Source organism: Equus asinus, unplaced genomic scaffold (assembly GCF_041296235.1).
Source record: "Equus asinus isolate D_3611 breed Donkey unplaced genomic scaffold, EquAss-T2T_v2 contig_2, whole genome shotgun sequence".
Lineage (NCBI taxonomy): Eukaryota > Metazoa > Chordata > Mammalia > Perissodactyla > Equidae > Equus > Equus asinus.
In genome coordinates this window covers 480,860-505,512 of record NW_027224849.1, presented here as the reverse complement: position 1 = coordinate 505,512, position 24,653 = coordinate 480,860, and the positions used below count along the sequence as shown (strand labels likewise).

General features: G+C 39.3%; 1 protein-coding gene across 12 annotated transcripts in view; it reads left to right on the top strand.

Moving 5' to 3' along the window:
- LOC139043319 (protein piccolo-like) overlaps window positions 1–24,653 on the top strand; it is an 89,690-nt gene that overhangs the window by 52,990 nt on the left and 12,047 nt on the right. For 8 of the 12 annotated variants that reach the window (XR_011500403.1, XR_011500402.1, XR_011500400.1 and 5 more), the window contains one exon: window positions 5,393–6,017. The exons of 1 other annotated variant lie outside the window; for it this stretch is intronic. Coding sequence is in view for 1 of the 11 variants with exons in the window: in XM_070503550.1 (XP_070359651.1) it covers window positions 5,393–5,449 (57 nt within the window). In the remaining 10 variants the exon portion in view is untranslated. Of the gene's footprint in view, window positions 1–5,392; window positions 8,509–8,815; window positions 10,950–24,653 lie in introns of those variants that run through there. 3 more of the 12 variants (XR_011500406.1, XR_011500404.1, XR_011500405.1) reach the window with 3 other exon arrangements.

Sequence of the window (24,653 nt, the reverse complement as noted above, 5' to 3'; positions counted from 1 at the left end):
TTCCTGCGACTTGACTGTATTCCTTTATTGAGAAGATATTTGCAAACCATATACCAGATAAGGGGCTGGTATCCAAAATATACAAAGAACTCATACAGCTCAACAAGAAAACCAACAATCCAATTAAAAAATGGGCAAAAGATCTGAACAGAGATTTCTCTAAAGAAGATACACAGATGGCAAACAGGCATATGAAAATGTTCTCAACATCATTAGTTATCAGGGACATGCAAATCAAAATTACAATGAGGTATCACCTCCCTCTGGTCAGAATGGCTATAATTAACAAGACAGGAAACAACAAATGTTGGAGAGTATGTGGAGAGAAGGGAACCCTTGTACACTGCTGGTGGGAGTGCAAACTGGTGCAGCCACTATGGAAAGCAGTATGGAGTATCCTCAGAAAATTAAGAATAGATCTACCATATGATCCAGCTATTCTGCTGCAGGGCATTTATCCAAAGAACTTGAAAATACAAAAGCATAAAGATGCATGCACCCCTATGTTCATTGCAGCATTATACACAATAGCCAAGACTTGGGAGCAACCTAGGTGCCCATCAAGGGATGAATGGATAAACAAGATGTGGTATTTATACACAATGGAATACTACTCAGCCATAAGAAATGATGAAACATGGCCATTTCTGACAACAGGGATGGTCCTTGAGGGTATTCTGCTGAGTGAAATTAGTCAGAGCGAGAAAGTCAAATACCGTATGACCTCACTCATAAGTAGAAGATAAAAGCAATGACAAACAAACACATAGCAATGGAGATTGGATTGGTGGTTGCCATAGGGAAAGGAGGGGAGGGCAAAAGGGGTGATTAGGCTGACATGTGAGGGGATGGACTATAATTAATTTTGGGGTGGTGAACAGGATGTAATCTACACAGAATTCGAAATATATTATGCTGTACATCCAAAAGCTATATAATGTTATAATCCAATGTTACTGCAATTAAAATATAAATAAATAAATAAATTTCAGAGTGTATATATATATATATATATTTTTTTTTAGGCAGATTAGCCCTGAGCCAATCCCCCTCTTTTTGCTGAGGAAGACTGGCCCTAAGCTAACATTCATGCCCATCTTCCTCTACTTTATATGTGGGATGCCTCCCGCAGCATGGCTTGCCAAGTGGTGCCTTGTCTGGACCCGGGATCCGAACAGGTGAACCCTGGGCCGCTGAAGTGGAGGGTGCAAACTTAACCACTGTGCCACTGGGTATATTTTAAGAGACATTGCTGTTATGTAGCCATTAGAGAGTGGCATAATTCTGAGGGGAATCACAGCAATTTGTGGTCAGAATACAGAGCAGTATACAGAATACATTATAGTAATAAAAAATATATCAATAAGTTCAAAGTTTTGAATAAATTGCTTGCATGTAACTTTATCCTTATACTTTCTACACATCACCAGGTTCAAGGCATTTTACAGCTAGTGGGTGATAATATTTGCAATAAGTCAGTTTTTTCTTTATATGATAAATACACAAGCAGAGAGTTATATGTTCAATTTAACTATAAAGACATGTGATGTTACTATCTGCCTGATCTTAAATCCTCCTTTTGGAAGATAAATATTTTTTTATTTAATAGAAACATTAGTTCATCTACTTTGTTAGCCCCATCAGCATCTGTATTATCACTTTTCCTTTTGGAAATCGAATGGCTTGAGCCCTTCTCTAAAGGAACCACTTAGCATTGTGCAGACTCACCATGTGGTGCACCTGAAAGCCCAAAACCCATCATCATACAGACTTGTATTGGGCATGTCCAAAAATTTAGACAGACAGCTATCTTGTAGGTAGCAACAGGAAATAAAAGAGCTGCAAGACAGTCATAGTAAAAGGATGCTGGAAACGTTCTAGATCTTGATCTGGGTGATGGTTACACAAGTATATACATATGTAAAAATTCATCAAGATATATATTTAAGATTTGTGCATTTTACTATATGTCTGTTATTCCACAATAAAAAACAATTTGTGAATATAAATGAGAACCAATTTATATAAGCCTCTAAACTTTGCCCAATTATTGAATATAGCAACAGAAATTTTCAGAGGAGTACTAAGTATTAGAAATTTCCCTAAACGGTATGAAACTATTTTATGGTAGTTATTTTAGTTTCCTGCAATAAATTTAAAACATTCTAAAATTTTCAACTTAAGTTAAAACTGTACCATCAACCACACAACAGTACAATGGATGGATAATCATGGGTATGATCACATTTTGGAACACTGTGCAGCAATGACAAGTAAGGAAGCACAGCGGCACTCATAAACATGGATAAACCTCACAAGTGCAAGGTTGGGTGAAAGAAACAAGTCACAAAGAAGCTATCAAAGGTAGTCAAAAGGAGCTATATCGTTATGCATGCTTACACAGGTGGCAAACCTAAAGAGATGCCAGAGAATGATGAAAAAAGCCAGTCGTTACCCCTCAAGGGAGGGAGGAGGATGCTGATATAGGAAAGAACCACAGATGGCGCTAAGGTACTGGCATCGTTCTGCTATGTTTCTTCACCTGGGGGGTGGTTACACACGGGTTTACTTTAGGATTGCTCTTTAAGTATAAAAGAGCCATACTAACAAGTAAAAATCCAATAATCAGCTATTTCATGGTCCAGAAAGCCCAGGGGTTTACCCTTTGGGAAACTGAAAGTAGTTGCAGGTAGCCGGCATTATGTGTAGAGTTGCCAGATTTAGCAAATAAAAATAAGAAATTACTGCAAATAAAAACACTGGATGCTCAGTTACATGTGAACTCTGATAAACAATGAATAATCTTTTAGATAAGCATACCCCATGTAATATCTGGTCCCATGCAATATCTGGGACATACACGTACTGAAAAATAATGCGCTGTTTATCTGAAATTCACACATTACTGAGCATCCTGTATTTTATCTGGCAACCGTAAATATGTGGCAAGCTGCACAGGCAGAAGCAGTTCTCGGTGGCCCGGTGAGGGGAGTACCCAAAGGAGGGCCAAGGAAAGGGAAGAGAAAGAAGAAGAAAAGTCTTAAATTAGCCTGACCCTAAGCTATTTGAACAATAGAGTAAGTGAATTAGCTGAGTTCATCCACTATTGCAATAGTTCAGGAGTAATGAATTCACACAATGTATCAAATAATTTCTATCAACAAAAAGCAGTATCAGCAAATGTTTAAAAGAGCCATCAGTGTTTCTCCTAAAAATTGTGTCTCTCTCACTACATCAGCCTCTCTTCTGATCACTTGGGATGAAAATATTGTGAAAGATAGCCTTGAGGATGCTCATTCTGTGACTAAGTTTTCTTAATCTGTAGACAGTGATTAGGAGTCAGGTTGCAATGTAGGTTGTTTCATCTTGTTTTTATTCTACAAATATTATCTGACCACCTATCATGTTCCAGGAACCCGTCTTAGACCCAAAGGACAGATAATGAGTGACACAAACATAGTCCCTTCCTGTGGAGCTCAGAGTCTAGGCCCTAGTGGACTATAAAATAGATAGATAGATAGATAGAAAGATAGATAGATAGATAGACAGACAGATAATTACATGCCCTTGGGAAAACATTATCTAGCAATAGTGGATATTTGCTCTTTGCTGCCCAGCATCCCTCTTTCTTTTGGGAAACCATCCAGACTCCATTTTATGTTAATTTGTTTGCCTGGAATTGATCCACAAGCCCATTGCCACGATTGATGATGTTTGATTCAAAGATTGGTATACAATCCAATTAGAACTGATGAACCCTTGAGAGCCAGTAAGTAGAGGCTTCTGGAAAAGGGAAGCATTCCCCCTTGCCTTTGGTAATGGATAGGGGAGCTATCCAGATGATCAGGGCCATCAGGTACACACCCCTAGAGGACACCATTCACATACGCAAAAGATGAAGTCATGACCCAGGAAAAGCATCCTGGTGACATTGCAGAGCCGTGATTCAAGATGAACTGAAACTCCCCCCAGATTTTTCAGTTACATTAAGCCAACAAATCCACCCACTTCTTAGAGCAGGTTGAGTTTCCGTTTTCCGTCATTTGCAGCATAGAGTCCTAACTGATGCAATAAAAGTCTAAGAGGAAAGAAAAGGTTTCTTGCCTGTTCCCAACCTCCAGTTTCATGCCCCGGAGGTAATCACTGTGATGCTGCGTTCAGACATTTGGGTGCACACGTATGTATAACGCATGCCTTTCATGCAAATCGAATTGTATTGTATACATGGTTCCACCACTTGCTCATTCTAAACTTATGTTGTATTGTGGAGATCTTCATTTGTTGATACAGACTATTCGGCAATTGGATGTATCATCATCAATTTGATCTGTCTTCCACTGGTGAAAATTTATTTTCTCTTCAATTTTTTACTATGATAAACAATACCTTTATACATATATCTGTGTGCATTCATGCAATTATATCCAAAGGGAAAAAACCCTAGAAATGGAATTGGTCTTTCAAAGGGAATGTAAAAAATGTTGCCTTCCAGAATGATTATACCAATACAGTCTTCTCAAAAACACATGAGAATGTTTCTTCTCCACCATTAGTAACACTGTGTTTTGCCAAATATAAGAAATTTTGCCAATATGATAGTGAAAAGCAGTATTGTTTTCTCAATTTGCATTTGTTTGATGAGTGTATACACACACATAGACACACATGGAGAGAGATTCATATATATTTAGGCTATATATTTTATAAATTCATTAGCTATTTTTCTATAAATTCCCCATTCATATCCTCCACAGATTTTTCTCTTGGGTCATTTATCTTGTCCTTATTGATTTGTCTTTACATATCAGGAAAATAGACCCTTTTCTCATACATGTTCCTTTTTTTTTAAGTATGCTTTTCCTTTTTTTTTGGTGAGCAAGAGTGGCCCTAAGCTAACACCTGTTACCAATTTTCCTGTATTTTTTTTCTCCCCAAAGCCCCAGTTCGTAATTGTATATCCTAGTTCCAAGTCATTCTAGTTCTTCTATGTGGGATGCTACCGCAGCATGGCCTGGTGAGCAGTGTGTAGGTCCACACCCAGGATCCGAACCAGCAAACCCCAGGCTGCCAAAGATGAGCACATGAACTTAACCTCTCGGCCACAGGGCCCACACCCATACATGTTCTGAATATATTTTTCCAAGTTTGTTGTTCACCCTTCAGCATTGCTTTGTTTCTTTATCATTTTTTTAAGTATAACATTTCAAGTGTACAGAAAGCAGGAGAGAATTATATAATAGCACCTATATGTCCACCATCCAGTTTTAAAATGTTACCGTGATTTTGCAATATTTGCTTCACCTTTGTTTTTTAAAGAATAAAATGTTACAGGTACAGCTGAAGCTTCTCTTCCACTCTCACTGATGCCATTCTTCTCCACGTCTCCCCACAGGTGACCACCACCTCGAAGGTGACGTGCATCATTTGTGGAGACCCTTTGTACACCTGAAAACCCCCTCACATGCACCAAAGGTTTAAATATTTTCCTGTGTCTTTTAGAAGAAAAAAAGACAGCAATAATGAATTGTCTGTGGACAGTTGTTCTCAAGTAAGCCTTCCCGGGATCTGCAAGCATCTTTCCAAGAGAGACCAGGTTCACATCGTTGCAACAGTGAGGCTCGCAAAGTTCCCGTGAGAAGCTGTTCACAAACTGTGCCACCTTCTGACTGATGTTGCTAATAAAGAACAGAGAAGAATCTGCCCGTCAAACTTGCCTCAAGGGAGGTCGTTGAGTTGCGATTGGATATATTATATATTATACAATAATTTATTTTGACCCTAGGAGAGGTTCATTTGAAAAAGGCCATAATACCTCTTTCTGCCCACTTTGGAGCAGATTTTAGCTGGGGTCAAAGCTCTAACGTCTGCCTCTATGAAAGGTTGCAGGCAGGGGGCCTGGGGCGTTCCTATCTGCTCGGGCACATGAAAAATGAAGACATTTCCTGAGGAGGCTGATGGAACCAATGTGCTCATGTCTGAACGTTTTTGCAGAAAGAATTAAAGGACGGTAAAAGAAACTTCTGAATACTCTCTAGTCTTTGGATATTCTGAAACTTCTACCTCATTGCTTATTTTTAAAAGAACCCAAATTGGGCTTGGCCTAAACAAGGGAGTCACCTGTGATTTTGACAACACCTTAAACAATACACTCCCATGGTTTTATACTTTTTCACAGATCTGTTTCTTTAAAAAATGTATATATATAATTTTTTAAAATTATAAAGTTTCTATAAATTGCACCAGACTGTGCATATCATTCTGCAATTCAGCATGGTTATTCACTATGACTTCAAAATTTATCCATGTGGATGCATATAGATTGAGATTATTCCTTTTAACTACCGAATAGTAGTCCCTTTTATGAATATATTTTTCTATTTTAAAATTAATAAACATTTAGATTATTCCTTTTTCCTTTAGTAAAAACAATGCTGCATTGACATATCTCCTTGTGCACGTGTCCAAGGATTTCCCTAGTGTGTCTGTCTACAAGGGAGGCTGTTGGTTTGTGAGTCCTGCACCCTCCTTACTGGCTATTGTAAAGTGTTCTTCAGCGTGGTTGTCTCCTAGAGTTCATACTTTTCCCTAGTAGTAAGTGAGGATTCCTCTTACCCACATCCTTTCTGTCTCTTGTGTGTATCCTCTGTGTTTGGGAGTTGTATGATTTTGATAGTAGTATAATTTATCAAACTATTGCCTTATGGCTCCTGGCCCGTGTGTGTGTGTGTGTGTGTGTGTGTGTGTGTGTGTGGTGTAGGGTGGTGTGCGTGTGTTTTGTCATGTTTAGAGGTTTTTGGTCACGTTTAGTTTTGGCAGTAAATGGTTACTGCAGCTTAACTTGCAAATATAGTTTTCAGGTTGTTCATTTTGTTTCACAACGATGACATTAAAAGAGAATAGTACTAATAGTCCAGAAATCTGGTAATCCTGCAGCAGGATTCTATCCAGACTGTGCAACACTTTGCCTGCCAGATATTAAGGGAGGCTAACGGTGAGGTTAAATTCAGAAACCTTCAATTGGGAAACCATGCTAAACACTGTATGTAGTAGCCAGACGTCTTCGTTGAAAGGCTTCTGCTCACTGCCCAGAGCCGGGTTGTCTAATGCAGCATTGATAACTGTATCAGGTCGAGGGCGAAGATTGATCTGGAGGGTTCAGTACTGATGCTCCTTTCTCCCTATCTTCCTTGTCCTACATCTTTTGAATAATGTTCACTTTCTCCTCATTATCAGGTCAAAGTTTCAGGAAAGTCCTAGATGTAACAAAGTTCAGGCTAAAAATTTTTGAAATGTTAAGCTTATGCAAGACATTAAACTTTGTCACGCCATCCCAGCCAAAAATAAACTAAAACTCCAAACCTGTCGCATAACCAGACGTGACATCTGCAGAGCCGGCCTGTAGAAATAAGCAATAAACTACACAGTGAACAAGGAACATAGCAGGTGTGGTCAATCAGGAAGAGCTTTTTGACACAAAATGATGATATTTTTACTTCTGGAACAATCAGAGGTATGTTCTTATTTTATGTGTTCAATCTTTTTTGTAAAACATATTATTTAATAACAGTATAAGATCTAATAATGGTTTATTGCACTATCTGTGGGGGTGAGGGTAGGGCTTACTTTCTTTCACCATCTAAATGTCCCTAAAAGAATCTTTACCTCAACACGTGCATTCCTCCAAATTATGTGTGAAATTTCCTTTGAAGAGAACTCAAATACTTCAGAAAAGTTTGGATCCTACATAAGCAAAGTCATTTTGATTTTCAATTTTCATGATCTTTAGAAGGTGGTAATGTCTTTAAACCCTTTTGGCTAGAGGTGGATTTTTTAATAAGAACGTGAAGAAAACAAGTCTTGACTCAAAGCACGTGGAAAGACATCCGTAGTTTTCAAAGCCTTCTTAGACCATTAGGGTAAAGTCTTCGTAATCCTATTCTCTCCTCAGCAAACTCTAAGGCACTCATGGTTACAATTTGTGTGGCACATCTCATTTCTGTATGACATTTTGGTTACTTAATTATTGGAACTCACCATTCCATAAATCTGCGCTTGCCATTTGCCTTCTGACTCCAATTCCTGCCTCGTGCCTTCCTGCAACTCCAGCTCTCAGGTGAGATGGGTCAGCTCAGACCTGAGGAGGGAGTGACGGCTGCTTGAGATGATGGAGATGTTGGATTCAGAGCAGCTGCTTGGGAAGCAGGCAGTTGTTCTGAGCAAGAAGGCTCAGTGCTTCAAGGCCGTTACTCTCAGCCCAGGAATAAAATTCTACGGGACACAGTTTAATTGCTTCAAGATTCAATTCATAACCCTTTTTCCTGCATCCTGTCATTATTAGGCCATTATTTTTTTGTCCCTTTTATTACATTCCAACAGATCCAGGCAAATATTTGCAAATATTTTTAGAGATGAAGCTACATGTGACTCTTCACTCAAGTGCTGAGTGACTACTATCATAGGCTACAACCAGTAAGCAGTGAAGCCTAGACAAAGGTCCGGATACGAAGGGTAATAATTAGTATATTCATCTCTCTTGTTTGTAGTTCCCACAGATACTAAGTGGTTAATTTATTAGCTTAAGAAAGATACTTCACTGTATCATAATTGTCAAGGAGTGAAAATATTGCCTAAAAGCATTGGCCGAGCTGTGCCTCTGCTGTGAAATCTTTTATGTAGGAAACGTTAACGTGTCATCATATGCCGATAGGAACCAAGGCCTTTGAGGAAGGTATAAGAAATTAAAGACCAAAATCATTTAATTTGAGAATAGATGCATTAACAAGATCAAATACAAGTTACTTGTCTTTTGTTTCAGATACTACCCTGAGAAAATTTTCCTCAGCACATATTGACTATATTTTGAAGGAAAAGGAGCATAATATAACCTTTGAGTCCTGAGAAGAGCAATTGCAATCAATGGACTTAATGTCTTAAATGGCTTTTATTATCATCATTGGTGGTATATAGAAAAAGGTTAATAAAGCCTCTTTCACAGCTGGAACTTACAAATTAATCCTGTTCAGCAGCATTCTCTCTCTGTGCTCACTAATCAGCTCATGCAGCTGGTGGCTGACGGTCATCTCTTCCTAATTAGAGGAGCACGTGCTGCAGAGCCATCATTCTGAATGAGAGCCATGGTGTTTACTCTGTTTCCCTCACCCTTCCTGCTTCATTCACCGTTAAGCAACCCGTGACAATGACACAGGTTGTCACACAGAGTATGAGGAGATGGAATCACAACATTTGGAGGTAGATTGCTTGGATTTGAGTCTAGGCCTTCAACTAGCTGTGTGACCTCAGGCACGTTACCTAATCTCTCTGAGCCTCGGATTCTCCATCTGTAAACAGTCGTTCCAGTTGCTTCCTAAGTTCTGATGATTAAATGAGATAATACATGGAAAAGCACTACGCAAATATCTTTTTACATTTTTAATTGTTGAAAATTTCAAACCTATTCTAAGGTTGAGAGAAGACAGTTGTACCCTCATGTGCCCATCACCCAGCTTCAACAATCATCCATTCACGGTCAGTGATGTTCATCTATACTCCAACCAGTACTCTCTCTTGCCCCCAAAGGAATCTTATACAGCAAGTTCCAGATGTCATATCATCCCCATGCTTACATATTTTAGTGTGTATCTCTAAAAGGTAAAGTCTCTTTTTTAAAAGCCTAACTATAAAGCCATTATGCTACTTAAAAATTTTAACACATACCTAGTCAGTGGCCATTTCCCAGTTGTCTCATAAAATCTTTTTAGAATTATTTTGTTTGACTCAGGATTTAAATAAGGTCTACACATAGCATTTGACTGACCTGTCTCTTTAGTCTGATCTATAACTGCACTGTTCAACATGGCAGCTACTAGCCACATGTATCCATTTAAATTTAAACACAAATTAATTCAAATTAAATAAAATTAAAAATTCAGTTCCTCCATTGCAACAGCCACATTTCAAGTGCCAAATAGTCGCATGGAAAGTGCAGATACGGAACATTTCCACGATTGCACAAAGTGTTATAGGACAGTGCTGATCTACAAGTCTCTCTTCCCTCTCTGTTTCATCCATTTTGATTGTCAAAAAAAACCCAAGTCATTTATGTCATGGAATTTCCCACATTCTGGAGTTTTCTGATTGAATCCCCATGGTGCCATTTAACATGTTCCTTGGCCCTCTGTATATAATTGATGGTTACAGCTAGAGGCTGAAAAGCTGTTTGTCTGTTTCATGAGCTCAAGTCCTACCATGTGACCTTAAGCAGGTAACTTGACCCCTCTAAACGTCCATTCCCTCACATATAAAACAGGAATAGTAACAGTACCTACACCATTGGGTTGTTATGAATGTTAAAGGAGATAATCTGAAGTGCTTGGCCTGGTGCATGGCTCATGGCATGGATTAAGTATACATTAGTTATTATTTGCATTATTATACTTGTTATTAGGCACTGACTCTCAAATCTTAGTCCATGCATTGGCTGTGTCAAAATCCTCCACAGACATAAACAAAAGCTTTCCAGAGATTCTAATTCAGCGGGCTGTAATGCAGTCTCATTATATTTGTTAAAATAAATCTATCAAATCTTTGTCTAGGATTTACTTTTATTAATTGATTTGCATTCAAGTGATTAGGATGATTACAATAATTATCCAGTGAACTCTTAGAATTTTACTAAGATTCCTCTCTTTGGGTATGCTTGGAAAATCTGTCCCTAAATCAATATTGCAAAGTATATACAAAATATTCACCACAGCACCTTTACAATTAAATATTCATTCCATTTTTATTATTATAGCTTAGCCTAGAGAATTAAGTAAACATGTGTTACTTCACTCCTACACACCGTTTAAACGCAGCTAACAGGCTTTCTGAATAAACCAGCCCGCCCCCGGCGGTATCAGGAGTTAGGTTCCGCATATGCTGTCGCCAGGCTGCAGCCGCCTGAGGGGACTCGCCCGGGGCCCCGCCCTCAGAGCTCACACCCGCCTTGCGCTCGCGCCCCAGGGGCTGCCCCCCGACACTCCAGTGCGACTCTGCGTGCACAGGCCAGAGGCTCAGAACCAGCGCCGGGCTGCCCTGCTCGGCCTCCTGGGCGCAGCGGCGTTTGCCCGTGCACGTGCCCTCGCATCGCGCGCTCCGGGGCCGGGCTCCGGGCGGTTCTCGCCGCTGCAGTTCCACCGGGACTTCCGCGCTTCGGCGGCCTGTCTGACGAGCCGCCGCGCCCAGAGAGGTTCAGGTTGGAGCGACACTTCCCAGAGGGCAGCGGTCACGCCAGATCTTTGTCTTCCATTCCGTTTTCGCGCGCTTCTCCCACTTTGCAAGGTGAGTTGAGCTCATTTGTGGATGTGTTAGCACAGGATGCGGGAATCCTGTGAAGCGAGTCAATTCGGAGCCCGACGTGAACCAGGTGGGGTGGCGGCAGAAGCGCTCACAGGGTGGAGGCCCATAGTAAGGACGCCAGTCCTCAGGGGACTCTCGGGCCTGAAAGGCAGAGGACGGTGTGTGTCTGTGGGGACAGACGGGCAGCGTGTGGCGGGGTGTGTGTGAGAGACGCGAGTGAGTGGTGGGATGCGCCTCCGTGCCGTGGGTGTGGCTGCGAGGCTGTGACAGGTGCGTGGCTGTGCTGGGGTGACGGGGATTTGGTTGCATGTCCTTTACCTGTGCAGGTGTGATGGCTGTGGCTCTGTGGCGTCACTGTCTGGTGGCTCTGGGTTCCCTGGCGCTTCCTCCTCTTCTCTCCTCACAGCCACTTGGCTGCAAGAGGGAAGTAGGACATTGAGCCCTAAAGGAAGATTTCCAGCCAGGGGGCACCGAGGTTAGTTTGGGAAAGCCTGGGGAGTTCTCTACTTGGGAGCTCTGAGGGGCAGCTACTGTCTCAGAGCCTCGGGGTTCCCAGAGCTCGGACCCCAGGAACGTGCTGTAAACCTATACCCGTAGTCCAGGCTCTGTCGTCTTTTCCATCTGTTTATGTGTATGAGCAGGGCGGGTGTGGACCTGGAGAGTGTCGTGTAAGGGAGTCATTCTGTGCCCCAAGAACAGCCTGGTGCCTGGTGACTTCCTCCTCAGTCCTGCCATCCCCCAAAGAAGAACCTTGGGGAGGGGAAAGAATTGTTTTCATGCAAAAATCAACATTGAGGATAGTTGTTTCTTTCTTTCATAAATTCACTGATTTTAAATTATTGATATAAGAAAAATTTAACAAAACTTTGCAATAATATCTGATTTTTAGTTGTCTTCCCAAAAAGATTTCCAAATACTGATTGAAATACAAGAAAATAAGGAATCATTTTATTCACCCACATGCCTTTTGTTGCTGCTTCAGGGCACTGAGAGTCTTACTGATGTTCTCACTTTATGAGACGCTTGATCACATCAGCTTCTTTGCGCAGGTTGTGATTCACAAATGTCTCTTTGTTTCTGCTGCATTTCGGCGGGAGGGAAATTTCCTCCTCCTCTTTTCTAGAAACTCTTGATGTATGAATTAAAAATGCATTCTCAAGCAAAAGATCTAATTTTGCCCATTATTTTTGTGAGCATTATCAGAGCAGGGCTGATAAGCACAATTTTACTCTAGGAAGGAGAATCGTTTCTTTTATAATACCCAATTAGGGGACATGCAATGTTCTTCAATAAAAATAGCTAACATATTTATATTTATATGGGATTACAACATATTACTAAGTTTGAATGTAGATCATATTTCTCCAACATATTCATGCTAAGTAAGTGATCTTCGTACTCTTGCCTTTACTGATGAAAAACCCAAGACACTAAAATGTCATGAACTCTAAGAGCAGTTACATTTAGAAAATCTGAGAACAGAATCTATGTCTTAAGTTTCAACTGGATACCATTCCCCGGTTATGAGTGTGTACTTTACACTGGGACCAGTATCATCCTGATTAATAATCCTGTACATGCCATCACACAGCAGAACCAAATTAGTTAACCTGTTCCCTGTTAGATTTTTGTGTTTCTAGTTTTTGGCTGTCAAAAACTCTGTATTGAAGATACTCGTACATGCATTTCTTTATCTCAATATTTTCTTAAGAAATGTCTAGAACTAGAATTTGGGGTAAAATAATCAGATTTTTAGTAAATGCTTATCATATGCCAGACCATGCCATCTTAGTATTTGGGGTGATAAAAAGACTCAAATGACACTGTTGATACTCTTATGTTCCTTCTGGTAGGTAAAGTAAACCCTGAATAGGAATAGATGCATTGAAGGCCACTAGGGAGATTCAGATAATGTGACTTGGTGTTTGATAAGGCAGTGATGTCATTCTGACTGCAGCCACCACTGTCGGGTTGCGATCAAACTATGATGACCTATGAGAGCACCATGATGGTAAGGAATTTATGTTGTAAATTTTTACCTTACTTTTTCAGTTGAGATATATACATGATCATAAAATTCCCCCCCTTTTTTTTTTTTTGGTGAGGTAGTTTGGCCCTGTGCTAACACCTGTGGCTAATCTTCCTCTTTTTGCTTGAGGAAGAGTGGCCCCGAGCTAACATCTGTGCCCGTCTTCCTCTGTTGTGTATGTGGGGTGCCACCACAGCATGGCATGATGAGTGGTGTAGGTCCATGCCTGGGACCCAAACCTGTGAACCCGGGCCACCAAAGCAAAATGTGCTGAACTTGACCACTACACCACTGGGCCAGCCCCAAATTCACCTTGTAAAAATGTACTCAAAAGAAAACTTTTTACTATATTCACAAGGTTGTACAAATCAGTACCACTATCTAATTCCAAAATATTTGATCACCTTAGTAAGAAACCCTGTCCTTGTCAGCTGTCACTTCCTATCCCTCGTCCTCCCATACTCTGGAAACCACTAACACGTCGTCTGTCTCCATGGATTTGCTGAGTCTTGAAATTCAGTCTACATGGAATCATGCAGTATGTGTCCTTTTATGTCTAGCTCCTTTCACTTAGCCTGAGGTTTTCAAAGTTCGTCCATGTGGTAGATAAGCACATCATTCTTTTACTTTATTTTGGAAAGTATACACGGCATTACATTTGCTATTTTAACCACTTTTCAGTGTACAGTTCTGTGACAGTAAGTACATTCACACTGTTGTACAACCATCAGCACCACCCACTTCCAGGACTTTTTCATCTTCAACTGAAACTCTGTCCCATTAAACACTAACTCCCCATTCCCCTCTCCTCCCAGTCCTGGCAACCACCATTCTCCTTTCTGTGTCTATGAATTTGACTTCTCTAGGACCCTCATAGTAGAGCAATCGTGCAAAATTTATACTTTCGTGACTAGCTCATTTTACTTAGTGCAGTGTCCTCAAGGTCATCCATGAGGAGTCGGTATCAAAATAGCCTTATTTTTCTGGCTGCGTAATATTCCCTTATATCCATAAATGGCATTTTCTTCATCCATCTGTTGATGGACATTTGTATTGCTTCCACTTTTTGGCTGTGACAAATGTGAACATTTGTGTACTAGTTTTTGTGTGAATGCATATTTCCATTCTCTTCAGTATATACCTAAGGGCAGAAGTGCTGGGTCACATGGTAACTCCTACTTTACATTTTTTTTCTGATGATGATGGTTGCTGAGTGAGACTGATGGGATAAGATAATTGAGCAGCTTTCTGGAGGACGTGGCTAACAGGATGGGAAAGGGTTCCATGAAGAGAACTTGCAAAAGGATGTAGCCCCGAGACCAGCAACAATACATATTAGCTATACTCAGGGACTTCAGCCATCTGTCTAGACAGTAATCCAACAATGAGCATGCCTAGAAACCTGAGAGGAGATTGTGTCACTGATAACTGAAGGAAACAAAAACCATTTAATAAAACAACCCAAATTTAGTACATTTCCCCAAGACCAACTAAACTCTGTTTAGAAGAATGAACTTTCCACATTTTGGAAAACAGCTTCCACTTAACACACAACAAATCTTCACATGCATAGATATTTTAACAAATGAACATTCAATCAGCAAGTTAAGATATACTCAACAAACAAAATCCCCCATCAGGGGCAAAAGATAAGCACTGTCAACATGTAAATGTAAAACTTTCTAGATTTTTTCTGTCTATTGAAGTCTGATGATTTTTCAGTCGTTTGATATTGAGATACACATATGTTCTTCAAATGGTATCATATTGTACCTATAGTTTTATAACCTGATTTTTCTACTGACAGTGTTTCCGGAATGCTTTCCATGTTCACGATATTTTTCCTGACTTCACGTTTATTACGTGGATATGTTGTAATGTGTTTAATCACAGTCAGTTTTTCTGGAATTGGAATACTGAATATTTCCTGACCAGTTCTATGTCTTTTCTAACCTCTTCAACCTCACCTGACCCCAAGGCCATGAGGTTAGGTGTGCCTGGATGGCGTGGCTCCTTTTCAGTCCTGGAAGGTGTGAATGGAGGGAGGAGGACCTGTTCAGGGCTGGGCTGAGCAGCCTAGTCTCAGGTGCAGAGCAGCTTCCCCAAAGTGGAGGTCTGGCCAGAAAACTGTCTGCTGAAGTGTTTGGGTTTCCTGGGCATTAGGGGAAGAGTTTGGGTTTATCTACAGTCCTTCTAATTTTTTCATATTGTTATGTTTGTACAGTTAGAGGTATTATGCAAAATGGAATGGAGGAGCCAAATGTTACTTCCTCTCATGGTAACCCTAAATTATGCTTGCTCTCATGGTCTCTTTTTCCTTTCCCAGCTCTGGATTCTCTTTGTTCTTTCCCAGTAGAGGAATCCCAAGGAGGACTGATCCGTTTTGGCAGGTGCACAACCATGGTATGTGTAAGTTAGTGTTTCCTTCTCATTGAAATAGTGGGACGTAAATGTTTTCATTAATTGTTCTGAAGCTTCCTACCCAAAAGAACCCCATGTTATTATGTGCTTCCCAGTTCCTCCCATTCCAGTGAACTGAACAATGGTTCCAAATAACCTAGTCCTCCTTATGTGGCCGAGTCTCTTCTAGCCAGTGTTTATGTATTCACTGACCAGATTATTCTCTCCTATATGTTCAACTTAGTAATATTAAGAGCTATAATGGAGGAATGAAGAAATTAAGTCCTGTCAAGAAATGATTTGAGCTTCCCGTGTCAGGACTGTAGTTGCATGAGAGATGGAGATCCCATTTGGCCAAGCAGGGAAAGACTCTGACATTCTCACAGACGTGAGTTTTCTAGATACACGTGATAAAGCCCAGCAATGAACGATCTCTGGAGGCTGAGATCCAATGCTCTGTGAGGTTTTTGGAATTGAATAGCAATATGATTTAAGACTTGAAAATATATGGATCATGGTCCTTGGTAAGGGATTCCTGAATGATAAATATGACTATTTTATTGCTGACTAGGATGCGATGAATTTTAATGACTTTGATATAATTCTGGATCATCCTACATTAGTATCCTCTAACTCATGAACCACAGAAGTACTAAGTCGGATTGCTAGTGGCCATAAGAGAGAGTAAAATCATGTCTTAAATTAACAGAGAGCAAGAGCAGAAAAGACCTTAGATATGTTGTCCAACTTAATGTATAAAATCATAATCATCTAAACATGATTAATTCTATTATACCATAAGTTAGAGTGCTATGCAGCCATTCAAAATATTTGTCAAAATAATGAAACTACATATGATAGAATTTAACAAAGAATTTGAGTATTTAAGATATTCTTTTGTTTCTTTTTAAATGCTGTTTTTCTATCTGTTATGACAAACTCTAAGTTTCAATTGGAGAATTTTATCCTTTTACATTTAATGTAATTATTGACAGTTAGATTTAGGTCATCCGTTTTACTATATGTTTTCTTTTTTTCCGTTTGGCTTTTGTTCCCCTTTCTCTTTTTTTCTTCTTTGGGGTTAATAATATTTATTTAAAATTCCATTTTAACTTGCTTTTTCTATATGTGCCTATTTTTAGTGGTCAGTGTCTGTATTTAAATATATATATATGTATATATATGTATTTATATATATATAATTATTTTATTGGGTCATATTGGCTTTCAACCTTGTATACATTTCAAGTGTCTATCATTATATTTCAGTTTCTCTTTAGACTGCATTGTGTTCATCACCAATAATTCAGTTTTTATCCATCACCATACATATGTGGCTTTACCATTTCATCCTCCCTCATCCCTTTTTCCTCTGGTAACCACTAATCTATTCTCATTTATGTGTTTGCTTATATTCCACATAGGAGTGAAATCATACAGTATTTCTTTCTCTGTCTGACTTATTTTGCTCAAGATCCATCCATGTTGTCTCACATGGGAGGAGTTTGTCTGTTTTTATGGGTGATTAGTATTCCATTGTATATATATACAACACCTTCTTATCCATTTGTCTCTTGATGGGCACCTAGGTTGCTTCCACATCTTGCCTATTGTGAATAATGCTGTGGTGAGCATACGGGTGCATATATCTTTTTGAATTAGTGATTTCATGTTCTTTTGATAAATACCCAGTAGCAGAATGGCTGGATCATACAGTATTTCCGTTTTTAAGTTTTTGAGAAATTTGCATACTGTTTTCCATAGTGGTCACACCGGTTTGCATTCCCACCACCAGTTTATGAGCATTCCCTTTACTCCACATCCTCTCCAACGTTTGTTATTTTTTGTCTTGGTAATTATAGCCATTTGACTGGTCTGAGGTGATATCTCATTGTCGTTTTGATTTGCATTTCCCTGATGATTAGTGATGTCGAACATCTTTTCGTGTGCCTGTTGGCCATCTGGATATCGTCTTTGAAAAATGTCTGTTCGTATCCTCTGCCCATTTTTTTATTGGATTATTCTTTTTTCTTGTTAATGAGTTGTATGAGCTCTTTATATATTTTGGAAAGTAACGCCTTGTCAGATGTATGATTTGCAAATGTTTTCTTCCCATTGGTAGGTTGTCTTTTCGTTTTGCTGATGGTTTCCTTTGCATTGCAGAAGCTCTTTAGTCTGATGTAATCCCATTTCTTTATTTTGTCTTTTGATTCCCTTGCCTGTAGAGACATGGTATTCAGAAAGATACTACTAAGACCTACGTCAAATCTGTACTGCCTATATGTTCTTCTAAGAGTTTTATGGTTTCAGGTCTTACGTTCAAGTCTTTAATCAATTTAGAGTTAATTTTTGTGTATCATGTGAGACAATGGTCTACATTCATTCTTTTGCATGTGGCTGTCCAATTTTCCCAACACTATTAATTGAAGAGATTTTCCTTTCTTCATTGTGTGTTCTTGCCTCCTTTGTTGAAGATTAGCTGTCCCTTGATGTGTGGTTTTACTTCTGGGCTTTCAATTCTGTTCCATTGATCTGTATATCCGGGTTTTTTATGCCAGTACCATGCTGTTTTGACTACTACAGCTTTGTAGTATATTTTGAGTTCAGGGAGCATGATACATCCAAATATTGTTTCTTTTTTCCCCCCTCAGAATTGCTTTGGCTATTCAGTGTCATTTGTTTTTCCATATAAATTTTAAGATTCTTTTTTCTCTTTTCATGAAGAATGTCATTGGTATTCCATTCGGGTTTGCATTAAGTCTGTAGGTTGATCTGTAGATCAATCTGTAGATTGATTTAGGTAATATGGACATTTTAACTGTGTTTATTCTTCCAATGCGTGGGAATGGAATATCTTTCCATTTCTTTGTCTTCTTTGAGTTATTTCATTAATGTCATAGTTTTTGGAGTATATGGCATTCACCTCCTTGGTTAAATTTATTCCAAGTATTTTATTCTTTTTTGTTGCAGTTGTAAATGGGATTATAGTCTTGACTTCTCTTTCTGGTGGTCCATTACTAGTGTATAGGAATGCAACTGATTTTGTGTGTGTGAGGAAGACTGGCCTTGAGATAACGTATTTTGCCAATCTTCCTCTTTTATTTTCTCCCCAAAGCCCCAGTACATAGTTGTATATCCTAGTTGTAAATAGTTCTAGTTCTTCTATTTGGGATGCCACCACAGCATGGCCTGATGAGCGGTGTGTAGGTCCACGCCCAGGATCCCAACTGGCAAACTGCAGGCCCCCGTTATGGAGTGAAACGCAAATGATTTTTGAATGTTGATTTTGTACTCTGCAGCTTTACTGTATTCATTGATTATTTCTAATAGTTTTTTGTTGGATTCTTTACAGTTTTCTGTATATAGAATCATGTCAACCACAAATAGTGACAGTTTTAATTCTTCCTTTCCTTTTTGGATACCTATTATTTCTTTTTCTTGCCTTACTTGTTTGGCTAAAATTCCCAGTACTATGTTGAAGAAGAGTGGCAAGAGTGGGCACCCTTGTCTTGTTCCTGTTCTCAGAGGAATGGCTTTCACTTTTTGACCATTGTGTGTGATGTTGGCGGTGGGTTGGTCATATATGGCCTTTGTAATGTTGAGGTACTTTCCCTCTATACCCATTTTATTGAGAGTTTTTATCATAAATGGATATTGGAAATTGTCAGATGTTTTCTCTCCATCTATTGATATGATCATGTGATTTTCATTCTTCATTTTGTTAATGTGGTACATCACATTGATGGATATGCTAATGTTGAACCATTTCAGCACCCCTACAGTAAATCCCACCTGATTGTGGTCTATGATCCAATTAATGTATTGTTGTATTCAATTTCCTAATATTTTGTTGAGTACTTTTGCGTCTATGTTCATCACTGATATTGGCCTGTAATTTTCCTTTTTTGTGTCATCCTTGTCTGGTTTTCATATCAGGATAATGTTTGCCTCAGAAAATGAATGCAGAAGTGTCCCATCCTCCCAATTTTTCAGAATAGTTTGAGAAGCATAGGAATTAAATCTTCTTTGAATGTTTGTTAGAATTCACCAGAGAAGCTGTATGGTCCTGGACTTTTTCTTTGGGAGGCTTTTGATAACAGTTTCAATCTCTGCTTGTGATTGGTGTATTCAGATTCTTTATTTCTTCATGATTCAGTTTTCAGAGGTCATATGGTTCTAAGAATTTATCCATTTCTTCCAGGCTATTCAGTCTGTTGACATATAGTGTTTCATAGTATTCTTCTGTAATCCAATGTGTTTCTGCAGTGTCCATTGTAGTTACTGCTCTGTAATTTCTGATTGTATTTATTCGAGTCTTCTCTCTTTTTTTCTGAATCTGGCTGAGATATTGTCAATTTTGTTTATCTTCTCAGAGAACCACTTCTTAGTTTCATTGATCCTTTCTATTGTTTTTCTACTTCCTGTTTCATTTATTTCTGCTCTGATTTCATTATTTCCTTCCTTTTCCTGATGTTGGGCTTTGTTTATTCTTTTTCTAGGTCTTCCAGGTATAGTGAGGCTGGTCTATTTGAGACCCCCCTGGCTTTCTGTTGGCTCCCATAGGCTTGGATGCTGCTGCCCCATCATGACCGGTGATGCTTGTCCTGGGTTGTCTGAAGGTGCTCACTGCACTGCTGCCAGGGGTGCTGGGTTCACAGGTGTCACTATCCCTGCCAGGGACCTGGAGAACTATATGTATCTCCTGCTGCTGCTGAGCTGGTGTTGGGGGGTGCCACCAGTGGGGGCTAGGTCACCAGATCTGCTGTGTTTCCTGAAGCCTCTGGTCACAGGTTCCACCTGCCACTGCTGGGGCAAAGGGGCTATTTCTTCTGCCCCCACCCCGTTTGCTCACAGTTGTGTGGGCCAGGCCACCTCCACTGTGCCAGCAGTCACACAGGCCAGGCTGGGCTGTCCTCACCACTTGTGCAAGCCACTGTGTGAGGATCCACAACCTGGATTGCTGCCACTCAGGGAGGGTGGTGGGGGCTTCTCCCCTAGTTCCACTGCTTACTGGGGGTTGAGTCCACCCACCTTCAGATGTATAGACGCATGGATCTCTTAGGCATCCTCTAGTGCTGTATAGGAAATCCTCTCTTGGTCAGTGCATGTCCATTTGGCTGTAACTTAGAGGGGAGTGACAAGGGGGAAAATTCCACCATGAGGCTGATGTCACTCATGTTGTCTCACCTTTTTTGAACTTTCCAAAAAACCAGTTTAAAAAAAATTATTGTGGTCTAACTAGTTTATAACATTGTGAAATTTCAGTTGTACATCAGTATTTATCAAACACCATATCGATATGCCACCTCACCCCTTGTACCCACTCTCCTGCTGCCACAGTAACCACTAAATTGTTCTCTTTGTCCATAAGTTTGTTTATATTCCACATATGAGTGAAATCATATGTTCTTTTCTCTCTCTGTGTGGCTTATTTCTCTCAACATGATGCCCTCAAGTTCCACCAATGTGGTTGTGAATGGGACGATTATGTGCTTTTTATGGTGGAGTAGTATTCCATTGTATATATATACCACATCATCTTTATCCAATCATCAGTCGTTCGGCACTTGGGTTGCTTCCACATCTTGGCTATTGTGAATAATGCTGCAATGAACTTAGAGGTGCATACATCTCTTATTGTTGATTTCAAGATCTTTGGATAAATACCCAGTAGTGGGATAGCCTGGTCATATGGTAATTCTATTTTTAACCTTTTGAGAAATCTCCATACTGTTTTCCAAAGTGGCTGCACAAGTTTGCGTTCCCACCACCAGTAGATGAGGGTTCCCTTTTCTGCACAACCTTTCCAACATTTGTTATTTTTTTGTCTTGGTGATTGTAACTGTTCTAACATGCATAAGATGATATCTAACTGTAGCATTGATTTGTATCTCCCTCATGATTAGTGATGTTTAGCACCTTTTCATCTGCCTATTGACCATCTGTATATCTTCTTTGGAAAAATGTCTCTTCATATCCTCTGCCCACTTATTGATTGGGTCATTTATTCTTTCATAGTTCAGTTGCGTGAGCTCTTTATATATTGCAGAGATTAATCCCTTATCATATATATGATTTGCAAATATTTTCTCTCAGTTCCTGAGTTGTTTTCTCATTTAGATCTTGGTTTCTTCTGCCTTCCAGAAGCTCTTTAGTCTGAGGAAGTCCCGCTTGTTTATTGTTTCTTTTGTTTCCCTTGTCTGAGTGGACACTATGTTTGTAAAGATCCTTTTAAGGCTGATGACAAAGAGTGTACTGCCTATATTTTCTTCCAGAAGTTTTATAGTTTCTGGTCTTACATTCAAGTCTTTGATCCATTTTGGGTCTATTTTTGTCTATGGAGAAGGATAATGGTCTACTTTCATTATTTTAGATTTGGCTCTTTAGTTTTCTCAGCACCACTTATTGAAGTGGCTTTCCTTACTCCATTCTATGTTCTTGGTTCCTTTATTATTTATTTATTTATTTGTTTTTGAGGAAAATTAGCCCTGAGCTAATGTCTGCTGCCAATTCTCCTCTTTTTGCTGAGGAAGGCTGGCCCTGAGCTAACGTCTGTGCCCATCCTACTCTACTTTATATGTGGGATGCCTACCACAGCATGGCTTGCCAAGTGGTGCCATGTGCACACCCAGGATCCAAACTGGCCAACCCTGGGCCACCAAAGAGGAATGTGCAAACTTAGCCACAGCACCACCAGGCCAGCCCCTCTTGCTTCCTTTATTGAGGATTAGCTGTCCATGTATGTGTGGTTTTATTTCAGGGCTTTCAGTTCTGTTTCACTGACCTGTGTGCCTGTTTTTGTACTGGTACCATGCTGTTCTGATTACTACAGTTCTGTAATATGTTTTGAAATCCGGGATTTCGATGCCATCAGTTTTCTTGTTTCTCAGGACTGCTTTGGCTATTCTGGGTTTTTTGTTGCCCCATACGAATTTTAAGATTCTTTGTTCTATTTCTGTGAAGATTGTCATTGGGATTCTGATTGTGATTGCATTGAATCTGTGGATTGCTTTAGGTAGTATGGCCATTTTAACTATGTTTATTTTTCCAATCCGTGTACATGGACTATCTTTCCATTTCTTTATGTCATTATCGATTTCTTTCAGTAATGTCCTATAGTTTTCCTTGTATAGGTTTTACACATCTTTGGTTAAATTTATTCCTAGATATTTTAATCTTTTTGTTGAAATTGTAAATTGGGTTGTATTCTTGAGTTCTTGCTCTATTAGTTCATTATTAGAGTAGAGAAATGCCACTGATTTTTGTACGTTGACTTTGTATGCTACAACTTTGCTGTAGTTGTTGATTATTTCTAAGAGTTTTCCAATGGATTCTTTAGAGTTTTCTATACATTTTATGTATAGAAATCATGTCGTCTGCAAAGAGTGAAAGTTTCACTTCTTCAGTGCCTATTTGGATTCTTTTTATTTCTTTTTCCTGCCTAATTGCTCTGGCCAAAACCTCTGGTACTATGTTGAATAAGAGTGGAGAGAGTGGGCATCCTTGTCTTGTTCCTGTTATCAGTGGGATGGCTTTCAGTTTCCCCCACTGAGTATGATGTTGGCTGTGGGTTTGTCATATATGACCTTTATTGTGTGGGGATATTTTCCTTCTATACCCATTTGATTGAGAATTTTTATCATGAATGGATGCTGGATCTTGTCAAATGCTTTCTCTGCTTCTACAGAGATGATCATGTGGTTTTTCTTCCTCCTTTTGTGTTTATATGTTATATCACATTTACTGATTTGTGGATGTTGAAACATCCCTGTGTCCCTGGTATGAATACTACTTAATCATGGTGTATGATCTTTTTAATGTATTACTGTATTCAGTTTGCCAATATTTTGTTGAGGATTTTTGCATCTATGTTCATCAGCGATATTGACCTGTAATTTTCCTTCTTTGTATTGTTCTTGTCTGGTGGTGGGATCAGGGTGATGTTGGCCTCATAGAATGTGTTAGGGGAATTTCCATCTTCCTCAACTTTTTGGAATAGTTTGAGAAGAATAGGTAATAAATTGTCTTTGAATGTTTGGCAGGATTCTCCTGAGAAGCCGTCTGGTCCTGGACTTTTATTTTTGGAGAGGTTTTTGATTACTGTTTCAATCTCTTTACTTGTGATTGGTCTATTCAGATTCTCTGTTTATTCTTGATTCGGTTTTGGGAGGTTGTAAGAGTCTAAGAATTTATCCATTTCTTCTAGGTTGTCCAGTGTGTTAGCATATAGTTTTTCATAGTATTCTCATAATCTTTTGTATTTCTGTGCTATCCATTGAAATTTCTGCTCTTTCATTTCTAATTTTATTTATTTGAGCCTTCTTTCTTTTTTTCTTAGTCTCACTAAGGGTTTGTCAATTTTGTTCATCCTCTCAAAGAACCAGCTCCTTGTTTCATTGATCCTTTCACAGTCTTTTTTGTTTCTATTTCATTTATTTCTGCACTTAATTTTTATTATTTCCCTGCTTCTCCTGAGCTTGGGCTTTGTTTCTTCTTCTTTTTCTAATTGTGTTAGGTGTAGATTAAGATAGTTTATTTGAGCTTTTTCTTGTTTGTTAACGTGGTGCTGTGTTGCTATAAACTTCCCTCTTAGGACTGCTTTTACTGCATCTCATAAGAGTCAACATGGTGTTTCCATTTTTGTTTGCCTCTGAATATCTTTTGATCTCTTCCTTTATTTTTTTGATGACCCTTTGGTTGTTCAGTAGCATGTTGTCTAGTCTCCACATTTTTGGTTCCTCTCCCAGCTTTTTTCTTGTAGTTGATTTCTAGTTTCACGGCATTATGGTCAGAAACGATAGTAGATATCATTTCAATCTACCTAAATTTATTAAGGTTTGCCTTGTTTCCCAATATTTGCTCTATCCCTGAGAATGTTCTATGC